Source organism: Sceloporus occidentalis, unplaced genomic scaffold (assembly GCF_023333645.1).
Source record: "Sceloporus occidentalis isolate IW3139 unplaced genomic scaffold, rSceOcc1.0.p SCAF_27, whole genome shotgun sequence".
Lineage (NCBI taxonomy): Eukaryota > Metazoa > Chordata > Lepidosauria > Squamata > Phrynosomatidae > Sceloporus > Sceloporus occidentalis.
The window spans coordinates 5,318,279-5,344,533 of NW_028317007.1; the positions used below are offsets into that span (position 1 = coordinate 5,318,279).

Sequence of the window (26,255 nt, forward strand, 5' to 3'; positions counted from 1 at the left end):
AGGGACCTACCTTACATTATGTATACAATGGGACCAGAGCATGTATATAAAATGTACTTAAAGTGAAGCACTAGGTTTTTTCACTTAGCGGTGCATGTCCTGCACTGCAATCGTCAGGTCATTTCCACCACTAAATACTCAAATGATGCGCAAAAAGACGAACAAGACGTGCTGACCATACATAAACAGGGGAATGGCCATTCAGGGACTCTATTGGTCGCTCGTACGGACCTTTAACTCCTGGAGTCTCCCCAGGCCGAGTTTCGGCAACAGGGTTCTAAAAGTCTGTACGAGCAACTCTATTGGTTGCCAGCAGGGGGTTCGTCTGCCATCAACCAATGAAGAGCAGGTGCACTTCATTGGTTGATGGCAGAGGAGGCCCCTGCCGGCGACCAATAGAGTTGCTCATACGGACCTTTAAAATCCTAGCACCAAAGCTGCTGTGTACCCGGTTAACCCCGTATTAACCCCTTTTTTTAAAAAAAAAAAAACGGCAAGAATGTACACGTATATTCGCCCAAACCGAACACAGGAACGGGCGAATATTCGTGGAATATGAAGATTAATCCTCCACGAAGACGAATAGGAAGAGTGGGCCGGTGCCTAAGTCTAGTTCATGCTGCGTAAATTTACAATGAGTAGTAATGAGGGAACATTTTGCGTTTATTTACCGTGACATGAATGTGGAATAATGAAGTTGATTATCAGGGTTAGTAACCTGTAGAAATATCCTTCCATAGACATTGTAATGTACGGATTTTGTTTACAATGACTAGTAAGGTTATGTAACGGGTAGGTGGTCAATAAAATTGGATCTTTTCACTCAAGGGAGAGTTGGGTTTTAATGTCTTGGCTTCACTATACAGTAGAAGGTCCAGCCCTAGTGAGCTTCTGTTGAACACAGATCTTGCACACCCCACACAATGTATACTTAAATCAGTTATATTCCTAATGAGTCTCCATACACATTTATTATGCATTATGCAGGGTTCTTCAATAAAGTTGTTAATGTTGGCCCTTCATAATGAATAGTGACATAATTAAGAGCCACCTAGTCCTTTTATGGATAAGATATGGCAGCCGTGCTCATGTACTAAGCATGATGAGTAAGTCTCTTGACACTTGCACATACTGTTAGGGCTCTGCGGTGAGCAGCGCGTTAGGGCTCTGCGGTGAGCAGCGCGTTAGGGCTCTGCGGTGGGCAGCGCGTGCACTCCCCGGAGACTGGCTGCTCTTTGTTCCTATTGTGCCCCCCCCTCCCTCTCTTTGCATTAGTGGGAGGGAGCCCGGCGCTCGCATCAATATTCCCAGCGCTGACAGGAGGCGCGCATAGCTCCAGCCCGTGAAAGGATGCGGCCACAGCTTCTCCGGCACCGAGAGCGCGGCAGCCATAAGACTCCCTGACTGAGTAAAAGGACAGGGGCAGGACACGGGCTCCTCCGCGCACAGGCAACCGGTCCTAGAGGTGCTGCCGGCCATGGCGGACGTGAAATGCAGCAGCGCCGGGTCTCCTTCCACTAACGGGCTGGTGATGAATGCCGAGCTGGAGGTGAAGAAGCTGCAGGAGCTGGTCAGGAAGCTGGAGAAGCAGAATGAACAGCTCAGGAACCGAGCCAGCGCCGTCAGTAACTGCACGGCCAGCCCGCACCTGCTGCTGCAACAGCAGCCCTCAGCGCTGCACCAGCCGGGCACCTGCGTGCTGCCTGCCTCTGCACTGGCCCGGCCCGCCGGACTATGCCTGCCTAGCCCAGTGCCCACGCTCCTCTGCACCTCCACGGTGGGCGGCAGCCTGTACCCCCCGGATGCCATGGGCTACTACAGTAGCAGCAGGCAGCAGTTCCCCTGCCTTAACGTGGCTGAAGGGCCACAGGCTGAGCGTGCAGTCCCAGGGGCCACCATGCTGGACGAGGTGGACGTTTTGGATCTGGAAGATGGCTATTGCAGTGATGACGATGATACCTGGTAATCATTACCCTAGAAAATTAGTGAGGGGAAAGGGGGTCATACATCAGTGCGGCTAGATCTGCACACTCAGGATGCCTACACATCAGATCCCGTACACTGGCACTGCATTGTGTGGAAGGATGCAGCAGCTTGTGTGCGCTGCATGCAGATCAGCTTGCAGTGATTGCTGGGGACAGTATGTGTAATAGGATGTCACGATAATTCCAACATCTGCCAGAGTGCAGCATGGTGCTAAAATGGGGGCAAAAAGGCCCTTATTAGCCAAAGAGGATTTAGCCTGTGACTGCACGGCTACTGGCAGCAGTAATCCAAAATGCTCCAGGCAATAGGATTTGCCTTATCTCAGCCTAAATCTAGAAAGAGCTGCCTAGATTTATCTCTGTATCCTAAACGAAGCGTTTCTGAATTAACCGCTTCAGGATATCTGGTCTCAGTGAATTTATTTTTAAATCAGACCGTTGATTCTGGATCGCTGGGAATAGATGGGGGCGTATTTGTTTTCTATCACACCATCTACTTAGAATGAAATAGTACACCCAGTGGTCTTGAATGGTTAACACCCATCATTGTATACAATTTTTGATTTAGCTTTAATATTTAAATATCTATATATATATTTTGCTTTTTTTTATTAATTTTTTTTGCTAAAGACACATCAATAAGTAGTTTATATGCCAGTTAGATCAATAAAATAATCAAATTAGACACGGTGAACAACAACTCCCCACCCGTCTGCAGCAGACACCTGTATCAATTAGATGGCAGGTTATCAACATAGACTAATGCTATATAGTAAATCTACCAGAGATATTTCAGTGTGTTTTTATTCTTCAAGCCGTGATGAATTGAGGATTTGGAATCTTGATTTATTCATTTGCTCCTCCTTGGAGATGATGAGCCAGGCTCGTCGTTCATGTTTTGTATTTTTCGATTGTAGGGGTGTGTGTTGACTTCTGCATTATTGATTGTTTTATGCTACAACCAGTTCATCAGTCTGGCGCTTTACGAATCAAGCGATTGGTTATTTCTGTCCATCTTCATGCTTGTAATCTGTCCTTCTTTTCTCTTTATACATACCGTACACGTGATGCACGGTAGGCCTGGAGAACCAGTGGATCCCGTTACTTAAAACAAATGATGCGTGCGATAACCCAACTGCTGCAGAATCTCGTCTGAAGCCAGGGCTGTCGGTTACGCAGGAGAGATGTCTAACAATAAAAAGTATTGATTAACTGTTTTGGTGCAGCATTTAGTTCCCATTACTTAGTGGTTTTCTAACAGCCTCATAAATGTGCCTGTAGTTTGGGGTTTATTTATAAACTGCGAGTGTAACATTTTAAGTTTCACAAAAGGCTGACTCCAACAGGCGTCTTCGAGGAGAGCTGAAGTGGCCATGCACAATTCTTTTTAGATCAAGGACATTTTATAAGAGTTATCTCACCATGTTAACTATGCAGCAGGGATATCGATGAGTGGAATTTTTTTTGCGTGTTCCCTCATTTTTCTCACTTTAGCAAGATGTTTTTGTGGAAATGTGTACCCGTTTGTGAGGTCAGGTACTAATATTGGATGAGAAGGCCTAGCTCCCAATTGGTGTTCCAGTTAACCCCACTGAACACCTTTAGGATGATGGTCAGGGCTCTGTGCAGGCCACTGGAGTTCTTCCACCAAGCTCATCGAACTGTGTCTTTAATGGACCTTTGTGCACAGGGGCACAGTAGTGGTGGGATAGGAAAGGGTCTTCCCCAACCTGGTAAAATGTATTTTGTATGCTGTAGCATTAATATTACCCATCACTGGGTAACTAAGGGGCCCAACCCATACCCTGATAAACTGCTCCAGACTGTTATCCCTCCTCCACCAAACCTTATAGTAGACCCTTTGCTTTCTGGTAGGTAGCGTTCTCCAGGCATCCACCAAACCCAGGTTCGTCCAGTGTTGCTTCCAGAGGCAGTGTGGAACTCTGTAGTGAGTGATGCTAATGAGGACATGTTCAACGTGATTTACCACTCAGCAGCCTTTCTGGTCTATTGCTTTATAGCTGAGCTATTGTTACCCCTAGATGCATCCGCCTCTTAAAAATAGCACTTAGATTGCAAGCTTACTAGTAGGACCCTCAAAAGCCCACCATTCCCGCCAGGAACTTAGTGTAAAATTACCATAAGGCTAGAAGGCAACTACACGAGCAGGGTTCTCAACTCCTGATGTAGCTGTATGTATTAATGTATATTTGTTATGTATCTGTTAACTGCCCCAATTAAATTATACGGTGCCGCGTAATTTGTTGGCACGTCATAAAAAAAATATTAATAATAATAGCACTTGCATGTACCGAGGTAGACATTTCACAAACTGACTTGTGGCAAAGGTGACATCCTATGACGTTAAGTCACTGTGCTCTTCAGTACTGTAAACATGTTTTTATCATATATATATATATGTATGTATATGTATGTATATGTGTGTGTGTTAAGAACAACCCTGTTTTAGTTATTTTACCTCAGGTGTACTGAAAAATGTATGACTGTATCCAGAGTACTCTGATAATGTTATGCTATTTCCATAAGATGCTGTGATTTACATAGCCGCCTTTAGTATAACTGGGGCTTTAAGGCTGTTCCCATTCTTGAGAAAAATATCCCGTTTTTAAGTGGGTCGAGAATTGGGTAATCTATCATTCTTTCTAAGCAAGGCCTGCAGATTAGCTTCGCTTCCAGGGCATGTGACAGACCTCTTTCTTCTTAAGGAGAGGCGAGAAACCAACCCTTTTTCATTCTGCTTACGACGCAGCATCAGTGATGAGTAGCAATGCATCTGTGTCATTGAGAAATTGTATAGTAAGCAGCTTATAACTATTCTTTCTTACAAACCAGTAGATTTTCTGATGGAGAAACTCCAAAAAAAGAAAATGGCTAGAAAGTAGAGGTAATTAATCCTTGAACAGAAAAGGGACCTACGTGTAGAAAAGTAATCCTGTAAAAATAGAGAGAAAACAGCTATTGGTATATCATTTTTTTTTCTATTAATATTTTCCAGACAATATGTGTACAAACAAGTTGTATAAAAGGGAACATAAAAAAAAAAAAAAACCCTGACAAAATTACACACACTTGCAACAGGAGACCCGGCTAATTGTCTTTATACATATCGTTAAAGGGACACTTTAGTATCACTGACACCCCGCTATGAAATAAAGTCCCATCTAGACCAGAAGCTGTTGTCCTGCTGCAGCGGCTTCCTTCTCCTTGGTCCAGCATTGTCTTCACACTGATTGGCTGCTTGAGGTAGCCAAGTAAGCGCTCCTGTTGAACTCAAGGGTAGCGGCTTTGACTCATGAACACAGGGGCCCGCAGCGTCCCAACGGGCCGCCCCTGGAGGTGATTGTAATGTTAGCCTGAACATTTAGCTGGAGGGGTGAGGAAAGGGGTAAAAATTCCCACACAGAACCCCAAACGGAAAACGCAAAAAAACAAAACGCCACATGCATTTCAGTTCCTATGAGGGCTGGGGTGTCATGCTCTTACCCTACATCAACCTTATAACACTCATTTTCCCGCACACCCAGCAGGGCAGTATGTGCATTGACCTTAATTCCAAGTATTGATTCACCTCTCTGTCGTGCATTTGATACAAACATTTTCACTCCACACGATGCAAATACATTTGAGAAATGAGTCTGAGGACCGTGCGTGTCATTTGATTTTAGAATTTCTCACGGGGAAATTTTTATTTCAATGTTGGCATTTAAATCTTTGGCCGAAGCTGGAAATGATCAGTTTTTTCAAAGTGTGGTGGGTTAAACATGTACCTTGTGCCGTTTAAATGGCATCTGTCGTAGGCATATATACACTTTAATACATGTCTTGCCCTGGAAATTGGCACTGGTATAACGAAAACATTACAGGAGGGCCACTTTATCATGTAATAGTGAAAACAGCGTGTGCTGTGGATGTTTTTTGCCCCATATTTTCCTAGATTTGGTGGCAGGTAATGAGATTGAGATGTTGGGTCTTAGCCATACATTCCATTAGTTATCCAGGTCCTGGGTTATGTATGAAAACAAAGATAAGAAGTCACTAGTATTTCAAAATTAATAGTTAAGTAGTTACCCAAGGATACAAAAGGCACCATACAAGGTAGAAATCTCTTGGATCTGGCTAGCCGTGATTAGGCACACATGCAAAGTGGTAAAGCAGGCAATGCATGTCTCCCATCTGTCCCACTTTGTGGGAGACAGTCACAATTTTGCCACTCTGTCCCACTGAGCTCAGCGTGACTCGGGACCGCAGTCCTGATTTCATTCATTTGTATGTAGATTGGGAATATATATTGGACAGGTGCAGAATTGTGCGCATGCACAGTAGCGCTGCCAGTTTGAGTGACACTTTTATCGCCCAAGCTCTGCCCCCAGCATCCCGATTTTGGGGGTAGACGTAGGGAGGTATAGGCAAATGTGTTGAGCCAAGCACACTTCCTGCAGGCCAAGGAGCTGGCGGACAACACAATGCAGATTCTGATGCAGAGAACAAAACAGTCCAGGAACGGAGAAACTGGGTCCTAAAAACATTTGTTCTATTTTTCAATCTTTATCATGTTAAGGCTGTCATCCGGGCTGGCCTATCATTTGGCATTAGGTTGATGTCTCAGTGGCCCAGGGGAACCCTGCTGGGTTAAATGCAATACCCATTGTAAGCAGATGACAGCTTAAATTACTAGGGATGCCCAGTGATAGAATCATCTGACCTTATTGCTGAGTAAGTGCAGGTTTTAAATTGTGAGCTCTTTTTACCCAGTGAAGCCAAGTTGTTACAAAGATACATACCACGTTGTTCCTTTTTGAACTAATTTTTTCCTATTTTATTTTTTCTTTTAGGCTGTATGTGTCGCCTACCAAAAAGCATAGGCCGTTTGAGACGGCTCAAAGTCCAATGCAGTGGTGTAGGCAAGTCCTTGATAACCCATCGCCTGAGGTAGAAGCGGCGAAGAGGTCCTTGTGCTTCAGGCTCGAGCAAGGTAACCAATATAATTCTGTTGTATGGTTTCCTATACACCTTGATATGGAAGCTACATCTCTTTCATTGGGTCAAAAGCAGCTTCACCCGTACATTTTGTCTGTGTGTATGTGTGTGTTCTGTGAAATGTATGTTAACAGTTCCAGAATAATTCATGCCCCATTATCCTGCATCCTTACCTTTCTCAAAGCTGGCTTTCCTGCTTATGCTACCTGTGTGTGTTTATTATAATTCTTACCCCAGCATGTGTAGCAAAACAACTGTTTTCGTTCTAGTATATTTTGTATTTACTGGAACGCATTCCAAGTGATAAAGGTGAAAACGTGTATGCCATGTTAACTAAATATATTCGAGTAGCAAAATTGTTTATATGTATTTATAAAATATATAACTTTGTAGTAAAGGCTTTCCAGTTATTACTTTGGGCTGTTTCTACTGGCAATGTTTTTTTTTGTGTAGTGTCTGGTTTTTTTTTTGTCAAGGAAACTGTTACATTAGAAGACAGCCTTCTAGTTTTGTAGAGCAAACCGTAGTTTACTCATTTAAAAGAAACATTAACCCCCACAGGCTCGCTCTGCAGAGCTATTATGTGAAATGCTCTGCAACACTAGCTGCCTCCTCATTGGGAAAACCTGTCCTGTTTGGAAGACTATCATGGCAGTTCAACAGACGGTCATGTCCGAGTCCTGTCTTGAACCATCTGCTTGAACTGAATGCATGTCTGATCTGCTGACTGCTGTAAAGTGAATGACTGCTCTTCTATAAGATTGTTTAGCTATTTGTTCACTTAGTATATAAACACACAATTAAGGTGACTTTATTAGATTTTCTTATTTTGTTTAGCAGCAGTTGTGTGTTGTTTTGTCTTCCCTTCAAGAATGCAGCTGTGAGAACGTGAAAGTAAAGTAAACTAAGAATTTGAATGTAAGCAGGCAGTTCCCACAGGGATACACAATGGATGCATTCAGCTAGGTGTAACACTCACAACGAGAGACCATTGTGTTATGTGTTTTCTATTGGCACTATTGTCCTTTTTTCTTCCTTCTAGTTGTTCGTGCCTGTAAACATTACATTTGCAAAGTAAGGGAGGATCCACATGCACCTTTTCTAAAAGCATTTTTCTCTATGTATCCTGTAGAAAACATGTTTGTTTTCCTGTTGTTCAACTTGTAGGGGTTTATTCGCTAAACTGTGAGTTTGCTGTCAAGCTTCACAGTGCATTATTAGTAGCCTCGTGTGAGTTTTACATTACAAGAAAGTGTGACTTGGTCATGCATAATGTATTATTAGGTAAATGTTAAGGAGGGGAGCTACGAAACTCTTCCACTCACTGCAGCTGATCTGCTAAATTGTGGTTTATTGAATAAACCACTTGGTGGATCAGGTCAGTGATTATTCAGTGTATCAAAATCCATGATGACGAATCTGAATTTAAGACTGCTAATTGTAGAATCTGGATTCAAGCCTTTGCATTTCCTTTTACCTCCTTTTTTGTTTTGTTTTGCTGTATAAGTAACTGTATTTAGTAAATGGTCTGAAAGTTGCCTTCAATAGACTCTAGTGTATAGGGTCAGGTCCCCAAACAAGAAACTTTCACTGCGTTATGTAGTATCGCCCATTACAACACATAAGGAAAACACAGTAAGGTAAATTATGGAAGCCACCCCCCCCATTCAGCTACTTTTCATTGTATTTCAAGATAAAAAAAATATCAGGAAAAACTAAGGGAACTAGATATGTATGACTTGGAGGAAAGAAGAACAAGGAAATGTGATAGAAACATTTAAATACATAAAGGGATGACATTTTTTTTTTTTAAAGGAGGAGAATAGTCATAAACTAGAGGGTCAGAAGTTTTACTTTACTCAGAGAATGGAACAGTCTCCCAGCAGACATGATGGTCTTATACAGTAAGGTAATTTAAACACGATAACAAAGTTATTCTGAATCTGAGACAAGATCAAGAACGAATTCTTACATCAAGATAAATGGGCAGACTAGATAGGCTAAATTGTCCTTCTCTGATGTCAACTTCTATAGAAACGTTGAATTTGGACGGCAGTAAAGCACCATTCCATTTATCTACCACACTCTCATTAAATGCAAATATATAATTATACTGTAATGCAATGCTCCTTGCTTATAATTTTCAGTGGGCATGGAAGTTTTCTCAGGGATTTATGTGATCCTTTTTCAAAAAGTGCCTGCTCAGCACTCTACTTTGCTCTTCTGGTCCATGTGATGCGGATCAGAGAAGACTTAGCATTTGATTGTAGCTTCCAGATCATTTTAAAATCCATGAAATGTATAGCTTTGTTTTCTGAATGTCAGAGAGCTGACATTTATTCATGGATATGTATGATTTTCTGTGGCAGGGTAGCATCGGAGCCATGTACACTCAAGGTATACTTTACTTCTGTGTTAGGTAGTTTACGTGAACCAGATTGGGTGAAAGGTTCTTCCTGTATTCAAGGTAATCCCTTATAATGAGCCCGAATTCAGTATAGGATTTATTGAAGCTATGTTTGTGTCTTAACCGTAATCACTGGCCTCTAAGCTTTGGAAGAAATTGTTCCTTTCCATGTGACGGTATAATTTTAATATTTCTTTTTTTATAAAAACTGACAAAAATACATAAAGTAAAGTGTTCATGCAGAGTCAATATTCTGTGACCGTGTCTCTTTTATGTATCGTTTTCTTCCATATTTATTACAACACTTTACAAAGAATCTTTTGTATGTAGTGAAAACCAATTGGAAACAAAGTTAACATAGCCCAGGGACAAATAAAACATAGTGGATTAAACATACAGTGTTGTAAACAGATCTCAATTCTAAAATGGGTACGTTGATATCGATGATGGGTGGCGGGGTTACTAAGTCCAAAATTTATTTTATTTTTTATATAATTTATAGTATATTAACACCGATAGGGGAGGGTTGAAAAATGTTAGGATTACCCAGATTTAGGGATATTCAGGTTTCAGCGCGGGTAATTTTAAATGATCAATTTGGTAACCCTGAGTTGACCGTTTGGTTTAAGATGTAGCTGTCGTCTGTTTAAACCTTGTAATTCTCCGAGTTCTTCCAGTGCACGCTTCTGTACTTACCCTCTCCCTTTCCTTTGTCCAGTGGCCTCAATGCACCAGTATATACACAATGAACTGAAATTTGGCAAATCTGCCAATTATCTGGGTCCTGTTCTGTCCCTAGCACTGTGAGGATCACATGACTGAGCCAGCAAGAGAGAGAGACAAGATGTTCAGATATGGGACAGAAAATGTCAGGGTCAGCTAAATTTATGAGGGCTTCCTAGTGGCATATTTATAACCAGTGTCTGAAAAAGAGTTCATTTGGAAAGTATGTCATTTTAGGTGAAAATGGTGATAACTTTTTCAGGACCACCATCAGAATTTTTCAAGGCCCTGCATCAAACTACCCCAACCTCCTCCATCATGGTAATTCTACAAGGGGCCTGCTCCCCCCCCCTGGATTTACCCAAGAAAAAGCTGTGTGGCTACTCTGGAGGCTAGGCTCAACACAGCTGTACATGGTGGCCTTGGTCCTCATTATTACTTACTGAAAGCAGAATCTATGGTATCTTATGTCCCCCATATTCAAATTTTAAATGTAAGCCATTTTGTATATTTGGGAAGAAGAACGCCAAAAATACTACTCATCCCAAACCCGCTAAGTGCACATGGTAAACTGAGCAGTTTTAATGTTCAGCAATGATCTGGATTAGAACCTTTCTTTGGTTCACCGGTTAACGGTATTCTAAAAGTTATTCGAGACATCTTTTTAATCATTTCAGTTTCGCTCTCATAGTCTAGTGCTTCCTTAATCGCCATAGTCTTGTATCTGTCTCACCTAACGTTCTGGAAGTTAATTCTCATTTTCTAGAGACATGGTTGACTTCCTTCCAGAATTCATGAGATATGCTTGCAGATCAAGAAAATGCCTTCTTTGTATCAACCTTGTGCTCTTTGATTCTTTAAGTGATGCATGGTGCAAAGTAAAAATAAGCTTCATTTTGATCATATATTTTTAGCAGTTTCAATTTGATTTCTCTAGTTGAATCAAAGCAGTTTTGAGGTGAAGGACACATTTTGTCTGAGATGCAGGGCCAGCTGCATAGTAAAATCTGACTTGCAAACTAAGCTTGCCTTGGAAGGAGTCTAAGCCTTTTAGTTACACTGTTAAAAATTGCAGGATGTGGCTTCCAGCAGCCTTGCAGTTTGACGGTCCTCCCTTTTTAACAACAAAAAAAAAAAAATGTTCTTTTCTTTAGAGTTCAGTTTGACCATGAATGCAGATATTTTTGGAAGAGAAAAAATTTTCCCCCCAGATATGACATTGATGAAACAAAAGGAAACAAAACTAAAAGAAATGGCCTAATATAATATAATAAGACTTCTATCTTGAATGACTGTGGCTTGTGAGTGCCTGGTAGGGACACCCAGGTTATGCATGTTGCAGTGTAACCTGACAGAGGTCACAGAAAGAATTCCCTTTGAAATGCATTATGTGCTAGCTAATAGCATACATAAGAAGCTCACAAATACTTTTGTTAATACCAATCATTTAGATTGCCCAGTTGGCTTTGGACTGAAGTCTACATTGGCTCAACTCTCTCTGGGATCACATCACTTGAACTATACATTCTGTAGGGCCAGCTGCATAGTGAAATCTGACTTGCAAACTAAGCTTCCCTTGGAAGGAGAAGTAACTTTTTAACTAAATGTCTTAAACAATTTCTCTAGTTTAAAAAAAATAAAAAAATGTATACTGTTAAAAGTGATTATGGGGGTAACATTAACCTGTTTTAGTGATGGTACCACGCTACTGCACAGCCATTGGCTTTCTTAATTTCTAGTAAGATGGTAAGAAAACCCCTGGGCACATTGTAAACGAAAACTTTAATGTGACAAGTTATCCCACTGAATTTTTTAATAACAAAGCCAATTTAATGAGACTTCATCCTAAAAAAAATAAATAAACCAATCTAACATTTTGACGTCTGAAAAGGCAATCATCAGATTCTTTCACTGTGGTTATTATTGTATAGCAAGCGTTTGTTCTTAGTGTGTCAGCTGTATGTTGTCATTGTACGAAGTTATGAATGCGCTTTTAGTTTGGCTGCATTGTGTGGGATTCAGCTGTGGGTAAGAACACATTCATGGTTAATGGCTTGGCAAACATTCAAGCGATTACAGCAAGGATCTGGGAATTAAATTAGTTAAGCATGTTTTGTAACTTGGTTTAGTGTTTTAAGTAGAAATTATTTCAGATGCAATTTGACGGCAGCTTTCTTTTTAAATAATCCAAAATCATTGCTCCTCGGTGTGATTAATAGGGTACAGAATATAATCGAATATAAGTTAAGTGGCAAAACAGGTCATGAAACCATTAAATGAATAATTTCCCTTTTTTCCCTACACCCTAGCCTCTGTAGTGTCTTTTGTATTCATTTATTTTAACCCATTTTGTACCATGTTTCTTCTACCGCTATTCCCTTTTTGTATTTTTTGTTTTTATATAATGTATATATAAATTATTTTTTTTAAGAAAATAAGCTCATTTTTCTTCTTCTTCTGATCCTTGGGCGCCATTGATAAAACAACTCTAATTCATACTGAGCAGTATGAGTAAAGTAACACTTCACATAAGTAGGATTTTTTTTTTTTATTGTTTTGGAATGACAGAAACAGAATGCTTACGTTTGCATGATGCTCTTAAAATTATTTGTTAAACCTTTAAAGATGGGATAACGCTTTTTAAAAAAATCAAATGCGAGCAATACAAAATGTTTTATATACTCTACCCCACCGGAAAAATGTGCGTTTGGGGGCTCAGGCTCCTGTTTAAGTCTAAGAGTTACTTGAGCAGAGGGCTGTTACGCTTCATCGATAAGCACAGAGCCTGCTGATCAGACACCATTACACAGCCTGATCTACCATGTACTGGAGGGGAAATGTCTCCGCAGATGTACTATTACATCCTAGGGTTATTTGGGCTACTTCTTTTAGGACACAATAGGTTGTTAAGCAACTGTAAGAATAGTGTTTTGCCACTGTTCATTCTTTGAAAGAAAACAGAAGTAAAGTATATTGTAATAAGTGTGCAGTTACTATGAATAAAATCAAAGGTATGTGTGCGTTAGAGTAATTCACTTTTTAATGGATTATTAATTTTTATTATTATACTTTTAATTTTCGGGAATTTGTAAAGGCTGTAAATAGTGTCTTTCATATATTTAGGGTAAGGAATTTAAAAGGTTTTTACAGACCTTTCATCAAGGTCTGTGTGTGTGTATATATATGTATATATGTGTGTGTAATATATATATATATATATATATATATTTCATCACTGAGCTATCTTTTTCTATGTGTATACATTTTATGTGACACCCGCAAGGCTTTACACATCCTAGAATCCATGACTTGGTCCTAACTTCTTGAGCCATTCTCTATCAAGTACCCTTTCCTTGCTCTGCATTTGTGGTATTAAGTGGGATCTGTTCAGAATCCGGCAGTATATGTTCTTAATTAGGTATTGACTAGTTTTAAGATGAAGCTGCATTATGTAAAACATATTAAGAACACTGTGTTTTTACACTAAAAATGCAATTTATGAACATCCCATTATTTTTTTTTTTTTTAAACTCTTTCAATGCTGATGTTCCATTGGAGCATTGACTGATATTTAGTCCCCACAAGCTTTTGGGGACAAATGTTAACCCCTGCAATGCCACGAATGTGTCATACACAGTTGTGGCATTGAAGGGGTTAATGCTGCACTGTCGCTCTCCTGGAGCGATCAGGCAGCAGGGTGGTGTTGGGGCTGCTCTCCACACTCATGTGGAGACCGAAGAACCGTCTCCCCTGTCCCTGAAGCTGCCTCTGGCAGCTGGGAAGCAATTGCTGGTCTATAGACTAGCCATTGCAGGGGGGGTCTCTTTGATGACTGCTGTAGGCTTCCATGCTCGATCATGGAGGCATCCAGCGACACCAAACACTTACCTCTGGATGGGCTGTGACCGCTCCGGAGAGCGGTCACAGCCGCAGCTGCCGGTGATCTTCGCCATCAGCAAGATGGCGCCGGCCCGGGAAAAAAAATAATAAAGATGAAAAAGTTCGCTAGACGGTCTCCAGACCCTCTAGAGAACTCTGGCTCCACTTGCAGGTTAAATACAGGTACTGCATTCAACCATGCAAGTCAATGGAGCCCAGCTGTCTAATCACAGTGTGATTAGTAAAAATAAATAAAAAAATAAAATAAATAATAATTAGAAAAAAATAGTAAAAAAAACAGTAAAATGTAAAAATAATTTCCCACTGATGTCGCTATCAGGGGAACCTTCAAGTTGAAAAAATGTGTTAATTTTTTTTTTAAAAAGGCAAAACAAATAAAATATATATATATATATAAAAAATATATTTTTGTGAGCAAGTCCTAAAATTAGCACATTAGCTTAAAACAATTCTCACATGGAAAGAGTTAAAATACTGGCATATTAAATGCCCATGGGGTGTCTACTTTTAAAAAATGTTTGATTTGATGGGGTAAATTGAATTGGCCAGGTTCAACAAGGTCCCAATTAACACGGGGGGAAGGATGGCCACAAATCTAATTTCCAATTATAAAAATGCACACGTACCAAATGTGGCCTTTTAGTTCCCCCAAAAAATGACAAACCCATGCATGTGGGGTATCACTGCGCTCAGGAGATGTTGCTGAACACATATTGGGGTGTCGTGTGACAGCGGCATATACCAGGAGCTGTAAATTCATACATAACATAGGTGTGTGGGGAAAAAATACACACAAAAGAATACTACTGCAAATTCTGGTGGTAAAATGTGTGCATGCAGAGTTAAAATACCAGTATTTAAAATACCCTGGTGTGTCTAGTTTTCAAAAATATATGGTTTTGTTGGGCACACTGAAATGGCCCGGCTCCAAGATGTACCAAATAGGGCATGGGCAGTGGATCCCCAAATGCCAAAGTTCAACATTGAAAAATGTGCATGCCCCAAATGTGGCCCTTTTGCCCCCAAACAGCCAGGCAAAATCATTCATGTGATCGCTGTACTCAGGAGATGTTGCCGAACACATATTGGGGTGTTTTATGATAGTGACATATACCAGAACCTTTTAATTCATACCTGAAGTAAAATGTGTGTGAAAAAACAAATGCAAAAAAAATTACTACCATAAAGTTTGACAAAGGCTGATGGTAGAATTAGTGCTTGGAAAGGGTTAAAATACTAGCATTTGGAATACCCTGGGCTGTCTAGTTTTCAAAAATATATGACTTGATGGGGTAAATTGCATTGGCCGACTTCAAAGATACCAGAAATGGCACATGGGGGGAAGAATTACCAGATTTTGAAAAAATGGCTTTGAAATAGCAAAACGCTACCTGTACTTATTGCCCCATAATGTGTAGAAAAAAGCAAAAAAACATAAAAACATTGGGTATTTCTAAACTCAGGACAAATAGTAGAATCTATTTAGCAGGTTTTTTCATTACCTTTTATAGATGAGTAAAAGATTTTTCAACTAAAAGTTTTTTTTTCAAAATTTTTCACCAAATTTTATACTTTTTTTAATAGTAAATAATATGATACAATCAAAACAATGTCATCTAAAGAAAGCCCTACTTGTCCTGAAAAAAACAATATCTAATGTGTGTGGGTTCAGTAAACGGGAAAGAAGAAAATTACAGCTAAACACGAGCAGCGCAGAAATGTTAAAACGGCCATTGTCACGAAGGGTACAAAAAGTAAAATCAGCCTTTGTCACGAAGGGGTTAAGATCTGGTTGAAAATATAAGGGGTGGTGGGGCTGTATTGTAAAACAGTGTCCCATATGCCGTGATCCATTAATGCCTGTGCATTTAGACAGTACAATACTAATCCTTAATTTTTGTTCCTTTTTATATTTAGCTGGCCGATGGAGGAGTCTCTTTTCTACTCCTGTTTCCATGTCATTTCCATATAGTCCTGTTGCGAGACTCACTCCATATTGCAACGGCTTAAGTTCTCCCAGCAACCTTAAAAACCCAACTAAAGCAATACTAACACCTGAGAGGACAGGTAAAGCCTTATTTCTTCAAAATATTCCAGTTTATATTTGTTAGACCAGAAAATTATTTTTTTGTCTTTATGAGGATCTAATTGGGTATTTTGCTTTGTTAAGTCTAAATAGAGTTTAAAGGATCAGTCTAGTTCCAGAAATCCATTATATATAAAATGTATCTATTTCTTGGAGTGTATTGTGTGCATTTTACTGCATGAGGTTTTTTTTTTTCCATTTTTGGAGTTGGACTGCCTCTATTGTCAGCAGGAAGTGTACTTAAGTACACTTAAGTCCCTCCTATGGGTTATAGCGTTTCCATGGAGTGGAATGAGCTTCCAATGAAATCAGTGGAAGTAGTGACAGCCCAAAAAAAAAAAAAAAAAAAGTTACCTTTTACTTTCAATTCAGTGGTATTTTAACATTTAAATAATATTCAAATGTTTGTTTTAATGTTTTTAATTTCAATTGATTTATTACATTATGTAAAAAATAAACTATTGGTTTTGGTAACTATTGGTAAGTATGAAATATACATTTGTTTGTATAAAACAAATACTCCGTATTTATAACAATTACAAACATAGTATAATTACATGTATTTTTCTGCCATTTGCTTAAATGTCGTTCAGCACTGCTATTATTTCTTGAGCAAAACAGTCGACTGTAATGTCAAATTTTGCTGCATTCCACTGCCAGGTGTTTTGCATAGCTTTACGGAGTCTGTTTGTTTTTTCCAGGTTACAACATAAAAGGTCCAGCTTTGAGTCCGCAGTCCTCAATAGACAGTGAGCTGAGCACCTCGGAGCTGGAAGATGATTCCATTACCATGGGCTACAAGCTGCAAGATCTTACAGACGTCCAGATCATGGCTCGATTACAGGAAGAAAGTAAGATTCGCTTAACTACTTTAGATCTCGCGTTACTTTTCATTCTTCCATTGCAAGATTAGCAAATCCTTATCATACCAATATCCAACACTTGCTTGGTGTACCTGTTAGTTTGTTACATGTTGACATAGTTTGTCAATAGTAACAATATTATTTAGATAGCGCCAACAATTTACTCGGTGCTTCTTAATACATATATTCAAGAGGAATGACAAAACTAGAATTGACAGACTAAGACAAAACTGATAGCTTGAGAAAGGGCCCACTTTACCTAATGTAACATCCTAGAGGGGATGGGGTGAAGAGAAACAAGGTGTAGAGAAAATGGAGGGATAGTGTGGGGGTTGTATTAGTGGCAGAAGTTCTAGCTGCAAATATGTATGCTTGTCTGAAGATTTGAAGAAGGAGGAGGTTAGGCGGAAGCGAGATCTAGAGGTATGCCGCAGCACGAGTGAAGTCGTGTAAGCAGGAAGAGGTGACACGCGAGGAGGAAAGCCTTAGCCCACAGAAAAAGCATAAAGATGGAATAGGGGAGTATTTTGTTATGAAGGCAGACATGTATAAAGGAGCAGCATTATGTGGGGAATAGTTGCCAAAAAGGAATCCGACTGTAATGTTTGGTTTTTTTTATTATTATTAATAGGCCTTAGGCAAGATTTTGCATCTACCTCGACTTGTAGTTCTGTATCAAGACATCGGTCCAGCTTTTCGCTCTTCTCTGGGAAGAAAGCCTCATGTGCTAGTGATCAAGACTCTGACCGCTACAGCGTTGAAGATGATGATGAAGACTTCGATCATTTGCCTCCACCTCAACCCCGGCTCAGTCGTTGCTCTCCTCTGCAGAGAGGCATTCCCCATTCTCAGACTTTCTCCAGTATAAGGGAATGCAGGAAGAGCCCAAGTTCCCTATATCTCAATTCAAATGGCTATCAGCAATGTAATTATTCTTTGCCAGTGCAAACACCAGAGCAACAGCAGAACAGGACTAATGCAGGTGAGACTGTAAGATCAGGGTTGTTTCACTTAAGTTTCAATACAGTGTAGACTTAACCTCTACAGGCCCAGGCTTAATAGAATGTCCGTTTGGGACGCAGGATGTTCTTTTGTGTACTACATTCTTTTGGTGTGGCAGGGAGATGTCCCTGTAGATACACAGTTTATAATGGCATAACACTGCTTGGGTGCCATTGGCCATGTTTGAATATATCAATGGTAGTTTGGCATTCTCTTCCTGTGATGTCCATGCTGATCAGCAGGTAAGTATTGCCAGTTTAATAGAATGGTTTGTAGAATCCCAGCTGCTGATCAACAGCACACGGTAAGATCTGAATGAGAAGAGGGGAAACTATTAATAATTCTTTACAATAGGATGCCCATTGATATTGCTCTGATACAGAGGTGAAAAAAGGGTTCCCATACTTGCAGGAAGTCTTCCATGAGACTTCTGATGCAGAGACCCAAACATTTTATTTTGTGAAAAAAATGTTTTGTGAGAGTTTCACTTTAAGTTGACATCCGTGTATACACATACAGAGTTACCATGATATACAAGTACCGGTCAAAATTCCAGTGAAAACTGGCCTCCTGGCCCTACCTCTCATTTCTTTGAACACTTTGCTGCCTGGCTTTCCCACTTTCTTTCCTCCACCATCCCCACACTAATCCTAGGAGACTTCAATATACCTATTGATGACCCATCCTCACCTGCTGCTTCCAAACTACTTTCACTCTCCTCCTCACTCGGACTCTCACAATGGACTAACTCCCCAACGCACCATGGCGGTCACCAAATGGATCTAGTTTTCTCCCACCTTTCTTCCATTTCTCAGTTCTCTAACTCTCCCATCTGTCTGTCTGATCACAGCCTGCTCACACAGCCTCTCGACATACCACACACACCCTCCCTACCTAAGAAACCACCACAAACCTACCGTAATATCAGCAACCTAAACACTCCACAGCTCTCAGATACACTATGGCCACTCCTCTCAGATATATCCTCCTCCTCCTGTCCTGACACAGCCACAGATCAGTATAACCATACACTAGCCTCAGCCCTAGATATGGTTGCCCCTGTAACTATATGCAATCCCCCACGCCGTCCACCTCAGCCATGGCATTCCAAGTTCCAAGCAGACACGCCTCCTTCAAAGGTGTTCACGTACAGCTGAGTGCCTGTGGAGGAAGTCTCGTTCACCTGAAGACTTCGTTCACTACAAATTCATGCTCCGCTCCTATACATTGGCCCTCCATCTCTCCAAACAAACATATTTCATTTCATTTCATTAATCACCTCTTTCCCATAACCCTAAACGTCTGTTCTCCACATTTAACACCCTTCTCAGACCCACAGCACCCCCCTTGCCCTCCAACTTCTCTGCCCAAGAGCTTGCCACCTACTTCAAAAACAAAATTCACATCATCAGGGATAACATCCCCCATAGTGTCAATCATATGGTACCTCAACCTCCGTCTTCACCTCAATTGATCCTCACCTGCTTCAGCCCAGTTACACCCCTCGATGTTTCCAATGTCCTGTTGTCTTCCCACCTCACCACCTGTCCCCTCGACCCTGCACCTTCACATCTCCTGCCACCTCTCTCTCTAGTGTCCTTACCCCAAGCCTAACCCACATCTTTAATCTCTCCTTGTCCTCTGGTGTATTCCCATCCTCATTCAAACATGCCATCATCTCCCCCATCCTAAAGAAACCTTCACTTGATCCCACATCCCCATCAAACTACCGTCCAGTTTCACTTCTCCCGCTAGCTTCCAAACTGCTGGAACGATTAACCTACAATCAACTGACAAACTTTCTCTCGTCAAACTCTCTACTTGACCCTGCTGGCTTCCGTCCACAGCATTCAACAGAGACTGCACTGACTAAGATTACTAATGACCTCCTCACAGCTAAAACAAAAGGCCAATTTTCACTGGTTGTTCTCTTGGACCTCTCAGCCGCTTTCGACACAGTCGACCACTCTCTTCTCCTACAAACCCTCCATGCTCATGGCATCCGTGACATGGCTCTTTCATGGCTTAAATCCTACCTTTCTAACCGTACTTTTAGTGTCTCATTTACTGGAACTTGCTCCTCTCCCTTACCGCTATCTACTGGTGTTCCTCAAGGCTCAGTTCTTGGGCCTCTGCTATTCTCCATCTTCACTCGGAAAACGTATTTCTTCCTTTGGTTTCCAGTACCACCTATATGCAGATGACACCCTACTCTATATTTCTGCTCCTGACCTTTCCCCCTCTCTTCTAACTCACCTCACTGACTGTCTATCAGGAATTGCATCATGGATGGCGTCCCGTTACCTAAAGCTCAACATCTCTAAGACCGAACTCATGGTAATCCCGCCATCTGCTATGTCCACTTTTCCTGACATCTATATTACTGTTGATAACTCCACTATCCATCCAACAGACCAGGTTCCCTGCCTTGGTGTCACCCTCGACTCTGCTCTCCTTCATCCCTCACACCCAGTCCCTCACCAAATCCTGCCGCCTCCACCTGAAAAACATCTCCCGAATCCGCCCTTTCCTCACACAAGATACCACCAAGTTGTGATATCCCGCCTGGATTATTGCAACTCCCTACTAACCGGTCTCCCCCTCTCCCGCCTTTCACCGCTTCAATCTATCCTCAACACTGCAGCTAGATTAATCTTTCTCTGCCGCCGCTCCTCATCTGCTGCTCCACTATCCCAATCACTTCACTGGCTCCCAATACCCTTCAGAATCAAATTTAAACTTCTAACCCTGACCTATAGAGCCCTCAACAACTCAGCACCCCCTTACATCGCTACCCTCCTATCCAAATACATCCCTACCCGCCCTCTTCGTTCCTGTCACGACCTGCTGTTTTCTTCTACCGTTGTCACCTCTTCCCACTCCCGTATTCAGGATTTCACCCGTGCTGCTCCCCTCCTGTGGAATCCCCTTCCCCATTCAGTCAGACTTTCTGCCTCGTACACAACTTTCAAAACCTCTCTGAAAACCCACTTGTTCAGGGAAGCATACAACATTGCTTTACAGTACTCCCAACCATCATCCTAATCACAGCCATCGGAACAAACGGCTTCAACACATCAGAAGCAGATCAACTCATCCTCACCCAAGCTGTCCTCTCCTATTGTCTCGCTCCCCTCAACCACCGGCTAGATTGTAAGCTCGCAAGAGCAGGGCCCTCTTCTCCATTGCACCAGTTTGTTATTGAATGTGTTATTGTGTTTGTTTATAAATTGTTCTAATGAATGTAACAGCGCTGCGGAATCGGCCGGCGCTTTATGAATAAATGTAATGTTATGTAATGTAATCTATCTGATAAAATAATAACTTCCACTTCTGCGGATTTCGAGAAACCTACATGTTCTAACATTCTGTTTGGTTCCCTTCTAGATAAACTTCGGAGAAGCATGCCTAACTTGGCTCGAATGCCCAGCACGACCGCCAGCACAGTGGTTTCACCAATCACTGTGCGCAACAGCCAAAGCTTTGACTCAAATCTACACGGTGCTGCTAATGGGATCTCAAAGCTGCAGTCCAGCAGTAAGTATGCCTGTTCTATGTTACATGAAAGCAGTGGTAATATGTAGGTAACAGAACACGTAAAGAAAAAAGAAACTGCTTACCCTTTTGCTGTGTACACATCTGTGATTTATTAAATTATAAATTATAAAACCTGAACATTTATTTATAGTAATAACTAAACTGAGAGCAGTTGTGAGTTGGCAAAAAAAAATAATTCAAAATTGCAGCAGAAACATTGCAGCAGAAACAAATTGCAGTTTGTTCCAACTCTCAAAGTTCATGTTGCGACCCCAGAGTTCACCCCCAACCCTTGTTATATTAAAAAGAAATAAATAAAAAACTGAGTTCACCAGTATCCCCTATAAGTGCAGGGTGAGATTTTTGTGTGTGTGATGATTGCTCCCCCATTTCCAACACTGTAAGAAGTGGAGGGGAGGCTTTAAATCATATTTGAAATGTTATATTTTCCTATTTCCCACTATACTGCTTAGAAAACTCCTTCAACTCAAGGGCTTGCTTGGGAAAGCAATCTATAAAATTTGGTACAGAGATAATTTTTGTGCTGAGGTGTAAAGATCCAGCAACAATGGAGAGCAGGTTCCTTTTACCTACCCAGGTTATATATGTGGTTACAGCTTTCTGCTGACCTTATATGAAGCAAATTAAGTTTAATTCTACAAGACTGAGCTCACTCATTAAGTAGGAGCGGATTGAATGCACATTGCCAGCTCATTTGAGCAAGGCTTTCCTTGCCTCTTGTTTCTGTTAGGCAAATTGTTACGTTATATACTGCTTATGTCCGGTTTACCCGTTGTACAGCAAGGCAGAATATGATGGTGCTATATAAAACAATAATATTAATATAAGCCTGACCCCCCCCTTTAAGTTTTAAGTACTCTTTAAACCCTTGTTTTATGATTATATCATAAAATTGTATGTACCAGTTGGCTGTTGGTGTAGATAGACATAAAGAGAGTAATAGGAATGTATATGCCAATCTGGCACTAGGGGGCATCTTTGGCTATTTTAAGCTTATCAATAATATCCTCACCTTAATGTGAACAAGTACAAATATATTACTGTCAGGGCCATAGGTTTGTGGATTTCTTGAAATCAATTTAGTATTTGAGAGGAATTTGTAATCAAAGCTTTTGGAACTGATTTTTTTTTTTTTTTTTAATCCATGTTCCCTCCAGATGAAGCACACACATTAATCGATCTCTTGCACTTGAGAGGAGTTTGTGGAAGGGGAAGTGAAGGAAAACCACCTTCCCAGCCTTGCAAAATTATTATAGAGAGACAAAGCGTTAACAGCATAGCTCATGCAAATGTTATAGATATAACATTGGATTATACGATCTAATCTGCTCCCAACTGTACAATGTATCTTTTAAATCAATATAGTATTTTTGTTAATACATAGTGATATATAGTAAATAAAAATAGAAACACACAGCCCATGCAGGTTGATAAGCAACAATATGCCTTTTTGCATAGAAAAATAAATTTGAGTCTCAATGAAGACTTGCAGAACTCTTTGCTCATCACTAGAGGGCGCCAACAGTTAAAAAACAGAAAGGAACGTTAGGTCAGAGATTTTACTTCATGATCAAATATATTTTGTACCCTAAAGACCAGAGCTTTATTTGGTATTATTACCATATGACCTTTCTATGTATTGTCTTTTTATAGAACAAGTGATCTGAAATAATATTTAATACTCCACTTTCATATACTTTTTGTTTTGAAGGGCCAAAACTCTTCCTTACGCACTATACTATTTTATGTTTTAGGGCTGTTAGGCAACAAAAGGGTTTTTTGTTGTTCTATATTACTACTAAGAATGGTGCAATACATACTGGGGTTTGTTCAATGTGTGTGCTTTGCTATGTTTTTTTCTTTTTCTTCTTTACATCTTTTCAAATACTTTTTCCTGTCAAATCCTTTTTTCCCTCATTTTTGTTTCAAGTGCCCTGAGGGTATCTTGACCCTTGTTTACTCACCCCCCCCAAAAAAAACCTCTTGTAACTAACCTGTGTCCCTGATGATGCCCTGGTGAAATCACACCCTTGCAGCTTAGGGATCCTTACTATCTGTGCGAATGTTAGCTCCTGCTGTCAGCAGCCTGATCACGTGCGTTGGCAGGAATATCCCTGTCGATGGATGAAAATGCATAATTCACTAACATACCAGTGGTTGTTATGACCACTTTTTCAGGAATGCCTTAGGTGCTTAAAGAGGGTAAACCACAAATGGTCTCCAGTAACAACTCTTAAACCTTTCTAAAAATGTTAAAAAAAAAAAAAAAAAGGAAAACTGTAGGCTACATGAAGATTTATATGAATGTTTTTAATCTTTCATTTTACTTTTATTTCATTAAGTACCTGCTCCTGGTCAACTTCAACAAAGGGTACACAGTGTGGGCAATTTCCCTGCGCGACCGCAACTTAAAGCGACAGCTTACGTCAGCCCCACAGTACAAGGGAGTAGCGGCATTCCTCTGTCAACCAGTTTACAGTCTTTATCAACTTCTGGTATTCCAATGCCTAATAAGAGCCCAAGTACAGTGACTTCAGGTCGAAGTGCTCTTCCTAGACCAGCATCATTATTGAGCAGCATACCGCGCAGCAAGATAGCTCAGTCACCAAGAAGGTAATTCTTATTTTACAATTTGGTATTTTTAAGTTGATTCTAGACATGTAATTTTGTTTAACAAGAAGAATATATATGATTAAAGATGTGAGTGTGTATAGTATGTATTAGACTTGTCTATTCGGATTTGTACGAATTAAAAATAAATAAATAAATAAATAAGGAAATTTTCGAATTGTCAGTTTCGTAAGAATGTCTGAAAATGAGGAGGGACCCAAATAAGACAAACTAAAATTAAGCAGAGAGCACAGAATTTGCATTTTGTTTTTCTTTGCTCTTGTTCTCACACTCTCTCTCAATGCCTCCCAACCTTCTTAGCTGATCTGTCTCCTTCCCTGCAGCTCTGCTGCTCCTTTTGCCTCATCTTTCTTCTGTATTTTTTTCTTTGCTTCTTCTGTGTATTCTTTATTTGTCTGCTTCTCTGTGAACCGGGCCTCCTGGAGCACTTCCGCAAAAGGATGGAGTCTCCAGGCACACCATGTCCCTCGACTGGAAGAACAAGAGAGAGGTTGTCCCTGTGGAACTGCTATGAGATGTAAAAATAATGCAGACAGATTAGCGGAGAAAGGGAGATGCAGAAACTCGGCTTTCTTCGCAAATCCGTCTTCATTATTCTGGCCTCTCATACTACTTCATAAAAAGGGCAGAACCACAGGGACAGCCTCTCCCCTGTTTCTCCAATTGCGGGAGGCCTGGTTTACGGAGAAGCAGACAACGAAAGAAGGCAGAGGAAGGAAAAAGTGGAGCTGCGGAAAGGAGACAGTGTCACGGAAGCGGTGGATGGAGAGGACACGGTGAGGGATTGAATGAGGGTGAGTGACAATTTAAAGGAATGCACAAAAATAGTGTAGCTTCTGTATACAAGGTGTTGGTGCAAAATGGAATAATTTGCAGACATTACCCCATGGCCTTTTTGCATTGTAGAAACTGTATATTCGTTGCTTCCAAATCCTTAAGCACATCTTATGATCTCTTCTCATATATTACTTGTATTATGATCTCTTCTCATATATAACTCATATATTTCGCCACAGTTTTCTTCAGCCTCCGAAGACTCTTTCATCGCTCAGTACTCTGCGAGACGGCAACTGGAGGGATGGATGCTACTGAGACTTATTTACTCTTTCTTCTTTTGAATGATGAGTCGTAGTATAAGATTAAAGCAATTACGAGCATTTCCCAGCTGGCTGGGTAAAAAGTGTATTTAAAACACGTTCCTTGAGATTTTAATATTTGTAACATTTGTTTTATGTGAGCGTACAAGCAAAGACCTAATGTAGATCTTACAGGTTTAAACTTTAAATAAGCATTTTTAGATCAACTGCATTGACGTTTTAACTATTTCAAAGCCAGGGGATGTGAACAATTTTTTTTCTTCCCTCCCCTTTTGCTCTGAAAATGTTAATACAAGTAATATTTTTGTACATCTTGTTTCCATTAACAAACATTATAAAATAATCCTAACAATTCTGTTTTATTTTTATTTTTAAAGTTCTATATCAACTACAACCAAACTTTTCACTTGCTAAACTGGTTTGGTACACAGATATTTCTTCAAGCACCAACGTGCACTAGGTCACAATTAAAATGAATCCATTGTAGGTTTTTTTTCTACATATAGAATAAGAGAACACATTTTACATGCTGCTTTACGTATGGTGCCATAGATAATATTTTTGTTATAGGCATTATTTTTTTTAGCCACCTGTCGTGTCATGTCTGAGAGTCGACGGTAATTTATGTAAGGTGTACTTTTTGTTGAAAAAGCACAAAGGTATAAGGAAGAGTCACTGTAACGTTCCTCAGAACCACCTTAATTAGTTGTGTTGTCATTTCTTTGTATTTACATGTTAATTTATTATTTATTTAATTTGTATCTAATAGTAATGAATTACACTACATATCTATTACTAGAAACTACAAGTGTGTTTGGTTGGGGGCGATTTTCTTAATAAAAACCCTTTCACTTGCTGTTAAAATCCTGAAGATAAATGGTCTTACTGTGTAAATTTTGATAATTATTTTACAAAAAAATATTGCACTAATGCTTTAATAAGTTTATGATTTCATACTGATGGCAACTGTATATTGCTGTTTTGGAATGTTTCAATAATAAAGGA

At 40.3% G+C, this 26,255-nt stretch overlaps 1 protein-coding gene across 3 annotated transcripts; it reads left to right on the forward strand.

Moving 5' to 3' along the window:
* The first annotated feature begins 1,477 nt into the window (after positions 1–1,477).
* On the forward strand, positions 1,478–25,245 carry LOC149299881 (SLAIN motif-containing protein 1-like). 3 transcript variants are annotated; one of them, XM_089485910.1, is made up of 7 exons: positions 1,478–1,962; positions 6,839–6,978; positions 16,801–16,950; positions 17,594–17,944; positions 21,352–21,501; positions 23,865–24,135; positions 25,170–25,245. In XM_089485910.1, exons 1-7 carry the CDS (start codon positions 1,478–1,480, stop codon positions 25,243–25,245), a joined length of 1,623 nt encoding a protein of 540 aa, XP_089342036.1. The 3 variants fall into 3 exon arrangements, with proteins under 3 accessions (XP_089342036.1, XP_089342039.1, XP_089342037.1); XM_089485913.1 differs by lacking the exon at positions 1,478–1,962 and adding an exon at positions 11,138–11,152 and having other exon boundaries at positions 6,894–6,978; positions 16,816–16,950; XM_089485911.1 differs by lacking the exons at positions 1,478–1,962; positions 6,839–6,978; positions 17,594–17,944 and having other exon boundaries at positions 16,890–16,950.
* The last annotated feature ends 1,010 nt before the right edge of the window (positions 25,246–26,255 follow it).